At 37.7% G+C, this 11,523-nt stretch overlaps 1 protein-coding gene across 4 annotated transcripts in view; it reads right to left on the bottom strand.

Annotated features, from left to right (window-relative positions):
* Positions 1-11,523, bottom strand: part of VPS54 (VPS54 subunit of GARP complex) — a 97,495-nt gene that overhangs the window by 15,593 nt on the left and 70,379 nt on the right. For all 4 annotated transcript variants that reach the window (XM_059405973.1, XM_059405976.1, XM_059405974.1 and 1 more), the window contains 4 exons: positions 11,265-11,370; positions 10,241-10,328; positions 9,356-9,477; positions 9,176-9,256 (listed from right to left, as the gene is read on the bottom strand). In XM_059405973.1, coding sequence (XP_059261956.1) covers positions 9,176-9,256; positions 9,356-9,477; positions 10,241-10,328; positions 11,265-11,370 — 397 coding nt within the window. The remainder of the gene's footprint in view (positions 1-9,175; positions 9,257-9,355; positions 9,478-10,240; positions 10,329-11,264; positions 11,371-11,523) is intronic.

Below are 11,523 nucleotides of genomic sequence, written 5' to 3'. Positions count from 1 at the left end.
AAACTTTTAAAAGTCTGCTCCACTGAGGGACATCACTCCAGAGGCTAAACAGGGGTGAAGCCCACGCGGGGACAGGGTGGTCTCAGGTGCCATGGGGTCACAGAAGGATCGGGGGTGTCTGAGAGTCGCAGAGCTCACAGGTATTAGAGTAGGGAAGCCAGCTACAGAGACAGAGCTGAGGAGTGAGCTTGATCCATAGCACAGGTCACTGCTCTCTGAGGGGGGACCCAACAAGATCGGGGAGACTCCCCTGGAAGAGCTCAGAGATCTGCGGGGTTCGGAGACTCCAGGCAGGGCTGTGTGCCAGAGACAAAGACGCTTGGTCACGGGCTGGGTGAGCTCAGAGCGCAGCCAGAGGCCAGGGAGACAGGAGTGACTGAGCGCTTTTCTTGGAGGGTGCACTGAGGAGTGGGGCCCCAGCTCTCGGCTCCTCTGGGCCAGAGACTGGAAGGCCGCCATTTTCATTCCCATCCTCCAGAACTACGGAAAAGCCTTCAGGGAACAAAAGATCCCAAAAGCGAACCCCGAACCCGAGCGGATTACTTAGCCTGGCCCCTGATAAGGGAAGTGCAATTCCGCCTCAGGCAAAAACACTTGAAAATCATTACAACAGGCCCCTCCCCAAGAATAGCATGAAGTCCAGCAACGAACAAGTTCACTTACCAAGGAAAACAGCGGAATTCCAGAGGAGGAGAAAGCAAAGAATGGAATTCATGGCTTTCTCCCTATGATTCTTTAGTCTTGCAAAGTTAATTAAATTTTTCTTAATTTTATTTTTATCTTCTAAATTTTTTTTAACTTTACCCTTTCTTCCTTTAACATTTTTTAACTAGTTTATCTTAATATCTTTCAAAAAAATTTTTTTGAACCTTCATTATTATATTAACGTTTTATCCTTCATGGTATCTAACTTTATTTTTTATGTACACATAGGGGTTTTTTTCTTCTAAAAAAATTTGGGATACAACTTCCTCTGATAGATCAAAATATGCCCTAAATCTAGCACAGGGTTTTATTCTAGTCTACAGCCTGAGCAAATTCTCTCCACTTTATTTTATCTTATCAACTTCATATCTTATCAACTTATCAACAATCTTATCAACTCCTTTTTTAGAAATTAAATTTTTTTTTCATCTTTACAGTCATATTCCATCCCTTCATCATATTTACGCTTATATACGTTTTTCATTCTTTAAAATTTTAGGAGGTAGTTTCTTCTAAGAGACCAAAATACTCCCAAAATTAAGTGGGTGAACCTATTCTATTCACCAATCTAATATATATATTTTTTCTTTTTATATTTTTTCTTTATTTTCTTTTTCTCTTTTAAATTTTTTTTTTTATTTTTCTGAACCTGTTTTTACCCTCTTTCTTCCGCCCATGATTTGGGGTCTCCTCTGATTTGGTTTAAGCACATTTTATTGGGGCCTTCGCCACCCTTTTATATTTTATTCGCTCCTTCATATATTCTTATCAGGATAAAATGACAAGGCAGAAAAACCCACCACAGAAAAAAGAACAAGATGCAGTAGCAAAGGCCAGGGACCTAATCAATATGGACATAGGTAATATGTCAGATCTAGAGTTCAGAATGACAATTCTCAAGGTGCTAGCCAGGCTTGAAAATGCATAGAAGATATTAGAGAAACCCTGTCTGGAAAAATAAAAGCCCTTTCTGGAAAAATAAAGGAACTAAAATCTAACCAAGTTGAAATTAAAAAAGCTATTAATGAGGTGAAATCAAAAATGAAGGCTCTTACTACTAGGATAAATGAGGCAGAAGAAAGAATTAGTGATAAAGAAGACCAAATGACAGAGAATAAAGAAGCTGAACAAAAGAGAGACAAACAATTACTGGACCACGAAGGGAGAATTCGAGAGAAAAGTGATACCATTAAGACGAAACAACATTAGAACAATTGGGATTCCAGAAGAAGAAAGAGAGGGGGAGAAGAAGGTAAACTGGAGAGAATTATTGTAAAGAATTTTTATAATATGGCAAAGAGAACAAGCATCAAAATTCAGGAGGCACAGAGAACCCTGCTCAAAATCAGTAAGAATAGGTCCACACCCTGTCACCTAATAGTAAATGTTACAAGTCTTGGCGACAAAGAGAAAATCCTGAAAGCAGCCCAGGAAAAGAAGTCTGTAACATACAATGGCAAAAACATTAGATTGGCAACAGACTTATCCACAGAGACCTGGCAGGCCAAAAAGGGCTGGCATGATATATTCAGAGCACTAAACGAGAAAAACATGCAGCCAAGAATACTATATCCAGCTAGGCTATCACTGAAAATAGAAGGAGAGATAAAAAGCTTCCAGGACAAACAAAAACTAAAAGAATTGGTAAACACCAAACCAGTTCTACAGGAAATATTGAAAGGGGTCCTCTAAGCAAAGAGAGACCCTAAAAGTAGTATATCAGAAAGGAACAGAGACAATATACAGTAACAGTCACCTTACAGGCAATATAATGGCACTAAATACGTATCTCTCAATAATTACCCTGAATGTTAATGAGCTAAATGTCCCAATCAAAAGACACAGGGTATCAGAATGGATTAAAAAAAAAATCAATATGCTGTCTACAAGAAACTCGTTTTAGATCCAAAGACACCTCCAGATTTAAAGTGAGGGGGTGGAAAACAATTTACTATGCTAATGGACATCAAAATAAAGCTGGGGTGGCAATCCTTGTATCAGGATCAATTAGATTTTAAGCCAAAAACTATAAGAGATGAGGAAGGACACTATATCATACTCAAAGGGTCTGTCCAACAAGAAGATCTAACAATTTTAAATATCTATGCCCCTAACATGGGAGCAGCCAACTACATAAACCATTTAATAAAATCAAAGAAACACATTGACAATAATATAATAATAGTAGGGGACTTTAACACTCCCCTCACTGAAATGAACAGATGATCCAAGCAAAAGATCAACAAGGAAATAAAGGCCTTAAATGACACACTGGACAAGATGGACATCACAGATATATACAGAACACTCCATCCCAAAGCAACAGAATACACATTCTTCTCTAGTGCATAGGAACATTCTCCAGAACAGATCACATCCCAGGTTCTAAATCAGGTTTCAACTGGTATCAAAAGATTGGGATCATTCCCTGCATATTTTCAGACCACAGTGCTCTGAAGTAGAACTCAATTACAGGAGGAAATTAGGAAAGAATCCAAATACGTGGAAACTAAAGAGCATTCTTCTAAAAAATGAATGGGTCAAACAGGAAATTAAAGAAGAATTTTAAAAATTCATGGAAACAAATGATAATGAAAACACAACTGTTCAAAATCTGTGGGACACAGCAAAGGCAGTCCTGAGAGGAAAATATATAACAGAACAAGCCTTTCTCAAGAAACAAGAAAGTCTCAAGTACACAACCTAAACCTATACTTAACGGAGAGGGAGAAAGAACAGCAAATAAAGCCTAAACCCAGCAGCAGAAGAGAAATAATAAAGATCAGAGTAGAAATCAATGAAATAGAAATAAAAAAAAAAACAACAGAACAAATCAATAAAACAAGGAGCTGGTTCTCTGGAAGAATTAATAAGATTGATAAACCCCTGGCCAGACTTATCAAAAAAAAAAAGAGAAAGGACCCAAATAAATAAAATCATGAATGAAAGAGGAGAGATGACAACCAACACCAAAAAAATACAAACAATTATAAGAATATATTATGAGCAACTATACACCAGCAAATTTGACAATCTGGAAGAAATGGATGCATTCCTAGAGACATATAAACTACCACCAGTGAATCAGGAAGAAACAGAAACCTAAACAGACCCATAACCAGTAAGGTGATTGAAGTAGTCATCAGTAAGGTGATTGAAGTAGTCATCAAAAATCTCCCAACAGGGGCGCCTGGGTGGCTCAGGGGGTTAAAGCCTCTGCCTTCAGCTCAGGTCATGATCTCAGGGTCCTGGGATCAAGCCCCGCATCGGGCTCTCTGCTCCGCAGCGAAGCCTGCTTCCCTTCCTCTCTCTCTGCCTGCCTCTCTGCCTGCTTGTGATCTCTGTCAAATAAATAATAAAATCTTTAAAAAAAAAAAAATCTCCCAACAAACAAGAGCCCAGGGCCAGATGGCTTCCCAGGGGAATTCTACCAAACATTTAAAGAAGAATTAATTCATATTCTCCTGAAACTGTTCCAAAAATAGAAATGGAAGGAAAACTTCCAAACTCATTTTATGAGGCCAGCATCACCTTGATCCCAAAACCAGACAAGGATCCCATCAAAAAAGAGAAATACAGACCAATATCCTTGATGAACACAGATGCAAAAATTCTCACCAAAATACTAGCCAATAGGGTCCAACAGTATATTAAAAGGGTTATTCACCACAACCAGGTGGGATTTATTCCAGGGCTGCAAGGTTGGTTCAATATCCGCAATCAATGTGATAAAATACATTAATAAAAGAAAGAACAAGAACCATATGATACTCTCAATAGATGCTGAAAAAGCATTCGACAAAGTGCAGCATCTTTTCCGGATCAAAACTCTGCAAAGTGTAGGGATACATACCTTAATATCATCAAAGCCATCTATGAAAAACCCACCGCAAATATCATTCTCAATGGAGAAAAACTGAGAGCTTTTCCGTAATGTCAGGAATATGGCAGGGATGTCCATTATCACCACTGGTATTCAACACAGTACTAGAAGTCCTAGACTTAGCAATCAGACAACAAAAAGAAATTAAAGGCATCCAAATCGGCAAAGAAGAAGTCAAACTATCACTCTTTGCAGATGATACGATACTATATGTGGGAAACCCAAAAGACTCCACTCCAAATCTGCTAGAACTTGTACAGGAATTCAGTAACTTGTCAGGATATAAAATCAATGCACAGAAATCAGCTGCATTTCTATACACCAACAACAAGACAGAAGAAAGAGAAATTAAGGAGTCAATCCCATTTACAATTGCACCCAAAACTGTAAGATACCTAGGAATAAACCTAACCAAAGAGGCAAAGAATCTATACTCAGAAAACTATAAAGAATTCATGAAAAAAATTGAAGAAGACAAAAAGAAATGGAAAAAATGTTCCATGCTCATGGACTGGAAGAGCAAATACTGTGAATATGTGTATGCTACCTAAAGCATACACATTTAATGCAATTCCTATCAAAATCCCATCCATTTATTTCAAAGAAATGGAACAAATAATCCTAAAATTTATATGGAACCATAAAAGACCTCGAATAGCCAGAGGAATGCTGAAAAAGAAAGCCAAAGTTGGTGGCATCACAATTCCACAATTCAAACTCTATTACAAAGCTGTCATCATCAAGACAGTATGATACTGGCACAGAAACAGGCACACAGATCAATGGAAGAATAGAGAGCCCATAAATAGACCCTCAACTCTATGGTCAACTAATCTTTGACACAGCAGGAAAGAATGTCCAATGGAATAAAGAGTCTCTTCAACAAATGGTGTTCGGAAAATTGGGACAGCCATATGCAGAAAAATGAAACTGGACCGTTTCCTTACACCACACAGACTCAAAATGGATGAAGAACCTCAATGTGAGAAAGGAATCCATCAAAATCCTTGAGAACACAGGCAGCAACCTCTTCGAACTCAGCCACAACAACTTCTTCCTGGGAACATCGCCAAAGGCAAAGAAGCACGGGCAAAAATGAACTATTGGGACTTCATCAAGATCAAAAGCTTTTGCACAGCAAATGAAACAGTTAACAAAACCAAAAGACAACTGACAGAATGGGAGAAGATATTTGCAAATGACATATCAGATAAAGGGCTAGTATCCAAAATCTATAAAGAACTTATCAAACTCGCCCTATGACCCAGCAATTGCACTACTGGGTATTTACCCTAAAGATACAAAGGTAGTGATCCAAAGGGGCACGTGCACCCGAATGTTTATAGCAGCAATGTCCACAATAGCCAAACTATGGAAAAAGCCTAGATGTCCATCAACAGATGAATGGATAAAGAAGATGTGGTATAGGGACGCCTGGTGGTATAGGACGTTGGTTAAGCAGCTGCCTTCAGTTCTGGTCATGATCCCAGCGTCCTGGGATCGAGTCCCACATCGGGCTCCTTGCTCGGCGGGGAGCCTGCTTCTCCCTCTGCCTCTGCCTGCCATTCTGTCCGCCTGTGCTTGCTCTCTCTCCCTCTCTCTCTGACAAATAAATAAATAAAATCTTTAAAAAAAAAAAAAAGATGTGGTATATATACACAATGGAATACTATGCAGCCATCAAAAGAAATGAAATCTTGCCATTTGCGACAGCACGGATGGAACTAGAGCGTATCATGCTTAGCGAAATAAGTCAAGCAGAGAAAGACAACTATCATATGATCTCCCTGATATGAGGAAGTGGTGATGCAACATGGGGGCTTAAGTGGGTAGGAGAAGAATCAATGAAACAAGATGGGATTGGGAGGGAGACAAACCATAAGTGACTCTTAATCTCACAAAACAAACTGAGGGTTGGTGGGGGGACGGGGGTTGAGAGAAGGGGGAAGGGGTTATGGACATTGGGGAGGGTATGTGCTTTGGTGAGTGCTGTGAAGTGTGTAAACCTGGCGATTCACAGACCTGTACCCCTGGGGATAAAAATATATGTTTATAAAAAATTAAAAATTTTAAAAAAAATAGGAAAGAAAAAAAAAAAAGAACTTATCAAACTCAACACCCAAAGAACAAATAATCCAATCAAAAAATGGGCAGAGGACATGAACAGACATTTCTGCCAAAAAGACATCCAGATGGCCAACAGACACATGTAAAATTCCTCCACATCACTTGGCATCAGGGAAATACAAATCAAACAACAATGAGATACCACCTCACACCAGTCAGAATGGCTAAAATTAACAAGTTAGGGGCACCTGGGTGGTTCAGTGGGTTAAAGCCTCTGCCTTTGGCTCAGTTCATGATCCCAGGATCCTGGGATTGAGCCCTACATCAGGCTCTCTGATCAGCGGGGAGCCTGCTTCCCTTCTTCTCTCTCTGCCTGCCTCTCTGCCTACTTGTGATCTCTGTCTGTCAAATAAATAAATCTTAAAAAAATAAAATTAAATTAACAAGTCAGGAAATGACAGGTGCTGGCGAAGATGTGAAGAAAGGGGAACCTTCCTACACTGTTGGTGGGAATGCAAGCTGGTGCAACCAGCATGGAGGTTCCTCAAAAAGTTGAAAACAGAGCTACCCTACGACCCAGTAATTACACTACTGGGTATTTACCCTAAAGATATAAATGTAGTGATCAGAAGGGGCACATGCACCCGAATGTTTATAGCAGCAATGTCCACAATAGCCAAACTATGAAAAGAACCTAGATGTCCATCAACAGATGAATCGATAAAGAATAGGTTTTATATATATATATATATATATACACACACACACACAATGGAATACTACACAGCCATTAAAAGAAATGAAATCTTGCCATTTGCGATGAAGTGAATGGAACTAGAGGGTATTATGCTTAGCGAAATAAGTCAATCCGAGAAAGACAACTATCATATGATCTCCCTGATATGAGGAAGTCGAGAAGCAACATGGGGAGTTTGGGGGGTAGGAAAAGAATAAATGAAACAAGATGGGATCAAACCTAGACTCTTATTCACAGGAAACAAACTGAGGGTTGCTGGGGGGAGGGGGATAGGGTGAGACCAGTTGGATTATGGACATTCAGGAGGGTATGTGCTATGGTGAGTGCTGTGAAGTGTATAAACCCGGCAATTCACAGACCTGTACCCATGGGGCTAATAATACATTATATGTTAATGAAAAAAAAAAATAGAGAATTCCTAAACAATCATTTTCTCCATAGAAAACTGGAAACTAAATTAACAGGTAGAGCATAATATAGGTATATTGCATACAAATATAAATTCCTTAAGCTTCTTAAAAGCATAAAATATCTATGTTATGTATGAACTACACCAACATTCTCAAAGTGTTGTGTGGGGACACCTAGGAGTCAGAGACTCTTTGTGGGAATCTGTTAAGTAAAAACCATTTTCATAATACTAATAAACTATTACTTCTTCACACTCATTCTTTCATGTTTAAAGAATGGAGATTTTTCAATGACTTTCAACAATGTTATTGTTCTGACAGCCATGTGTTTGTGTATTCTTGTGTTTTAAATTTTTCTTAGTTTTAATTTCTAATATGGTACTTACTGATAGGTAAAATTTGCATGAATAAAAGTTCTTTGGCATCTGCAATTATTTTTAAGTATAAAGAGGTCCTGTGACCAAAACATTTGAGAATGATTAAACAAATGCAATCTTATTTTCCAAGGACTCTTTCCTCACTGTCATCTTCAAAGATACAAGCCCACACCTAATCTCTGTGAATGGGCACTGCTTCACCTTGCAATTTTATGATTTTTACATGCTTGTTGCTCCTGCCATCTCAGAATCCTAAGAAATGCAAGCAGCAGAAAAGCATACTGAAGTGCCTGGGTTGATGATTACCCTAAATACACTCTCAAGCATGCACAAATAAACTAAATAAACCTTCAAAATTCCAAGTTTTGAAATTTCTTCTTTCTTCCTAAGATAGGTGTTGTACTTAGGGAATGAAAAGAGTAGGGGATGGGACAAAAGTGACTAGGTCTGATAAAGTTTTATTTTTCTAAAGTTACCCTTCAGTGTAATAGAGGATTCACTGGAAACCATTGCTTCTTTTAATGACCCATTCAGAATAGAAAACAAACAGGAAACAGATACTAATACTGATTATCTATGAGGGAAATAATAGAGCACCTCAGACTCTGCCATTGCAGTCTGGAAAATAAAGAACATACCTTACCACAGATAATTTATTTACTTTTTTTTTCTATTTTGATCTTTTTTCTCTCGATTTTGTCTCTGGAAGACTTTCAGACAAAAACCTAGTTTGATGAAGGCACATATTTGTCAATGCAGCTCATATAAAATTACTTCTGCACAGGGTTTCTTTCATTCTTAAAATAATCTCCCTCCTGTCCCCTTCCAGCCCCCTTAGGATATGATTATCCATTATTTGGGCAATCTGAACATATTATTGAGTTTTTCTAAACCCTGATGAATGTGACTGGTTAGACAACTGCGAAAAGGCACAATGCCTTTAAACAATGCCTAATAATTTCCATAAATCATTTACCTTAGATAATAGCTTGTCAAATAAGCTATCCATTATCGCTACAAGCTTGGCTGATATTTCAGCAATGTGGTCATGGTAGTCCTGTAATGAGAAAGAACACTGTATTTTAAAGTCCCTGGGACACATCTAAAAAATACTTAACAATTATGAAACTCCAGTAGAAAATCTAAGACAAAGTACCTTAGTGATATGATCAAAATGCCTAAGCATGCTATACTGCTTAGGTTGCAGTCGAGCTTCAAAATGAGCCCTGATCACAGGAATGTAGTGCACAATTAACTGCAAACAACGTGAAGAAAGAGCTGAAGATCCAGGAAGTGAATATATCAGGGAGAAACAAAAAACAGTATTAGTTGAGTTTAAATATCAAATTAAACAAAAAATGTCAATTAGTTTCCTACAGTTTATTTCATCAATGAAGAGCACACAGCAGAAAGCAACATTATTTCACTTCGGTTAAGAAAATGACTTGGGGAGCGCCTGGCTATCTCAATCAGTTGGGCGTCTGACTCCTGGTTTTGGCTCGGGTCATGATCTCATGGTCGTGGTTGAGCCCACATTGGGCTCTGTGCTCAGTGCAGAGTCTACTTCAGATTCTTTCTCTCTCCCTCTCTGCCCCTTCCTGCTTCAGCGCTCTCTCTCAAAGAAATAAAAAAAAATTTTTTTAATTATTTGGTACTGAATAATGGTAGCAAACATGCTGCTTTTCCCAATGAACTCAAGTTGTTGGTATTACTGACATGAGGAAGCTAAGGGGAAAACTGATTCTCTTCTGATATTCAAATTCCTTTCACCTCAAAGCACCTCATACTTACTACATCTTAACATTTTCTATAGTGATGCAACTTCCAAATAACTTGTATTTGTTAGAGTCGAAATTCTTCCTAACATTTCCCCCAGAAGTTAATTTTTTCAGTTATGTTAATACATAGAAAATGAAGCACATTTGCTACTTTTAGAGCCTTTAATTAGAGTCATAAGAACATCAGGTATAATAAAAACACAATGAAGATGGTGACCTCACTGTAAAATCTCAGCATGTGAATTAAAAGCAAGAAACCATACCCAAATTTTTTGTAGTTATTGTTTTTAGTCCAACAACTTGCAGTGCACCAGCTCCAAGAACTAACTGGCAACTTCTTGAATTGAAGTACTAACAAAGGAAGGAGAAAAAAAAGCCCAACAATTTATTAAAAATTATTCTATATATGCTGGTAATGTATCTATATTTCTAAAAATACATTCCTCTTTCCTCTCATTCAAGGACCAAATGGATTTTCTAGTAGGAGCAATTAGGACCTATTTATGTAATGATAGAAAAAGGGATGATGTTAATATTTATTGTCTGGTGGGAAAAAAGTGAAGTTCTAAAAAACAATTGTTCAGAAGTTAATCTTTAATCTGCATTCATAAAACTAGTTCCATTTCACTGAAACAATATACTATATGTTAATTATACTTTAATAAAAAAACAATTTCAGTTTTAATCATTCATACTGGACGGTCCTATTTTCAAAAGGGTAACAAAATCTTTCTGAACTAAAATATGACAACTCAATTTGGGGGCAGAATTAACTGATTAGACATTTGGAAAAAATGTCTATTTTTCTTTATACTAGCAGTTAAAAATACCTGTTAAAATGAAATGTAAAATAAGTATGTAAAATAAGATTATCTCCACATTTTCATTTTACATCAATGGTTCTGAAAGAATGATTTAAGAAAAATCTCTAACCTTAGTGAGATGAATTTTGTAAAGTTCAGTGAATTCCTTCCATGCACATTTGAAACCAGTCCAGGTTTTTTGACCTAAGTGGCCTCAGTCATGTTCAGCACCTAACGAACAAATCATCTCCTGTCTCCAATGTCATTAACAACTCTATGGGTATAATGAGGAATCACTAAAAGTGAGAAGGAAGTAGGCGGCCTTCTTCCAGTAACATGTTGTGATTCAACCACAATTAAATGTCACAAAATTAATGTCTTAAAGATAACTTAACCTTGAAATGTCTTAGTTTGAAGACTGGTCATACCCTAATGAATTACTTCTTTCAACTATTTTTCTGTCACAGAGTGAAATCATACACACCTTCAATAAATCTGATAGACGAGTAAGCATGTCAGTAGTAACAGATGGGATATTGTCTACACACTGGCAATATTCAAGGATAATTCTTATCAACAGCAATACAGTTCTGTAAAAAAAAGAAAGATGACCCAAGAGTTAGTCAAAACAAGAAGGTTAAAATGATTCAACATATATTGGGGCGCCTGGGTGGCTCAGTGGGTTAAGCCGCTGCCTTCGGCTCAGGTCATGATCTCAGGGTCCTGGGATCGAGTCCCGCATC

The sequence above is a fragment of the Mustela nigripes genome, chromosome 7 (assembly GCF_022355385.1).
Source record: "Mustela nigripes isolate SB6536 chromosome 7, MUSNIG.SB6536, whole genome shotgun sequence".
NCBI lineage: Eukaryota > Metazoa > Chordata > Mammalia > Carnivora > Mustelidae > Mustela > Mustela nigripes.
This window is presented reverse-complemented; position numbering and strand designations above follow the sequence as displayed.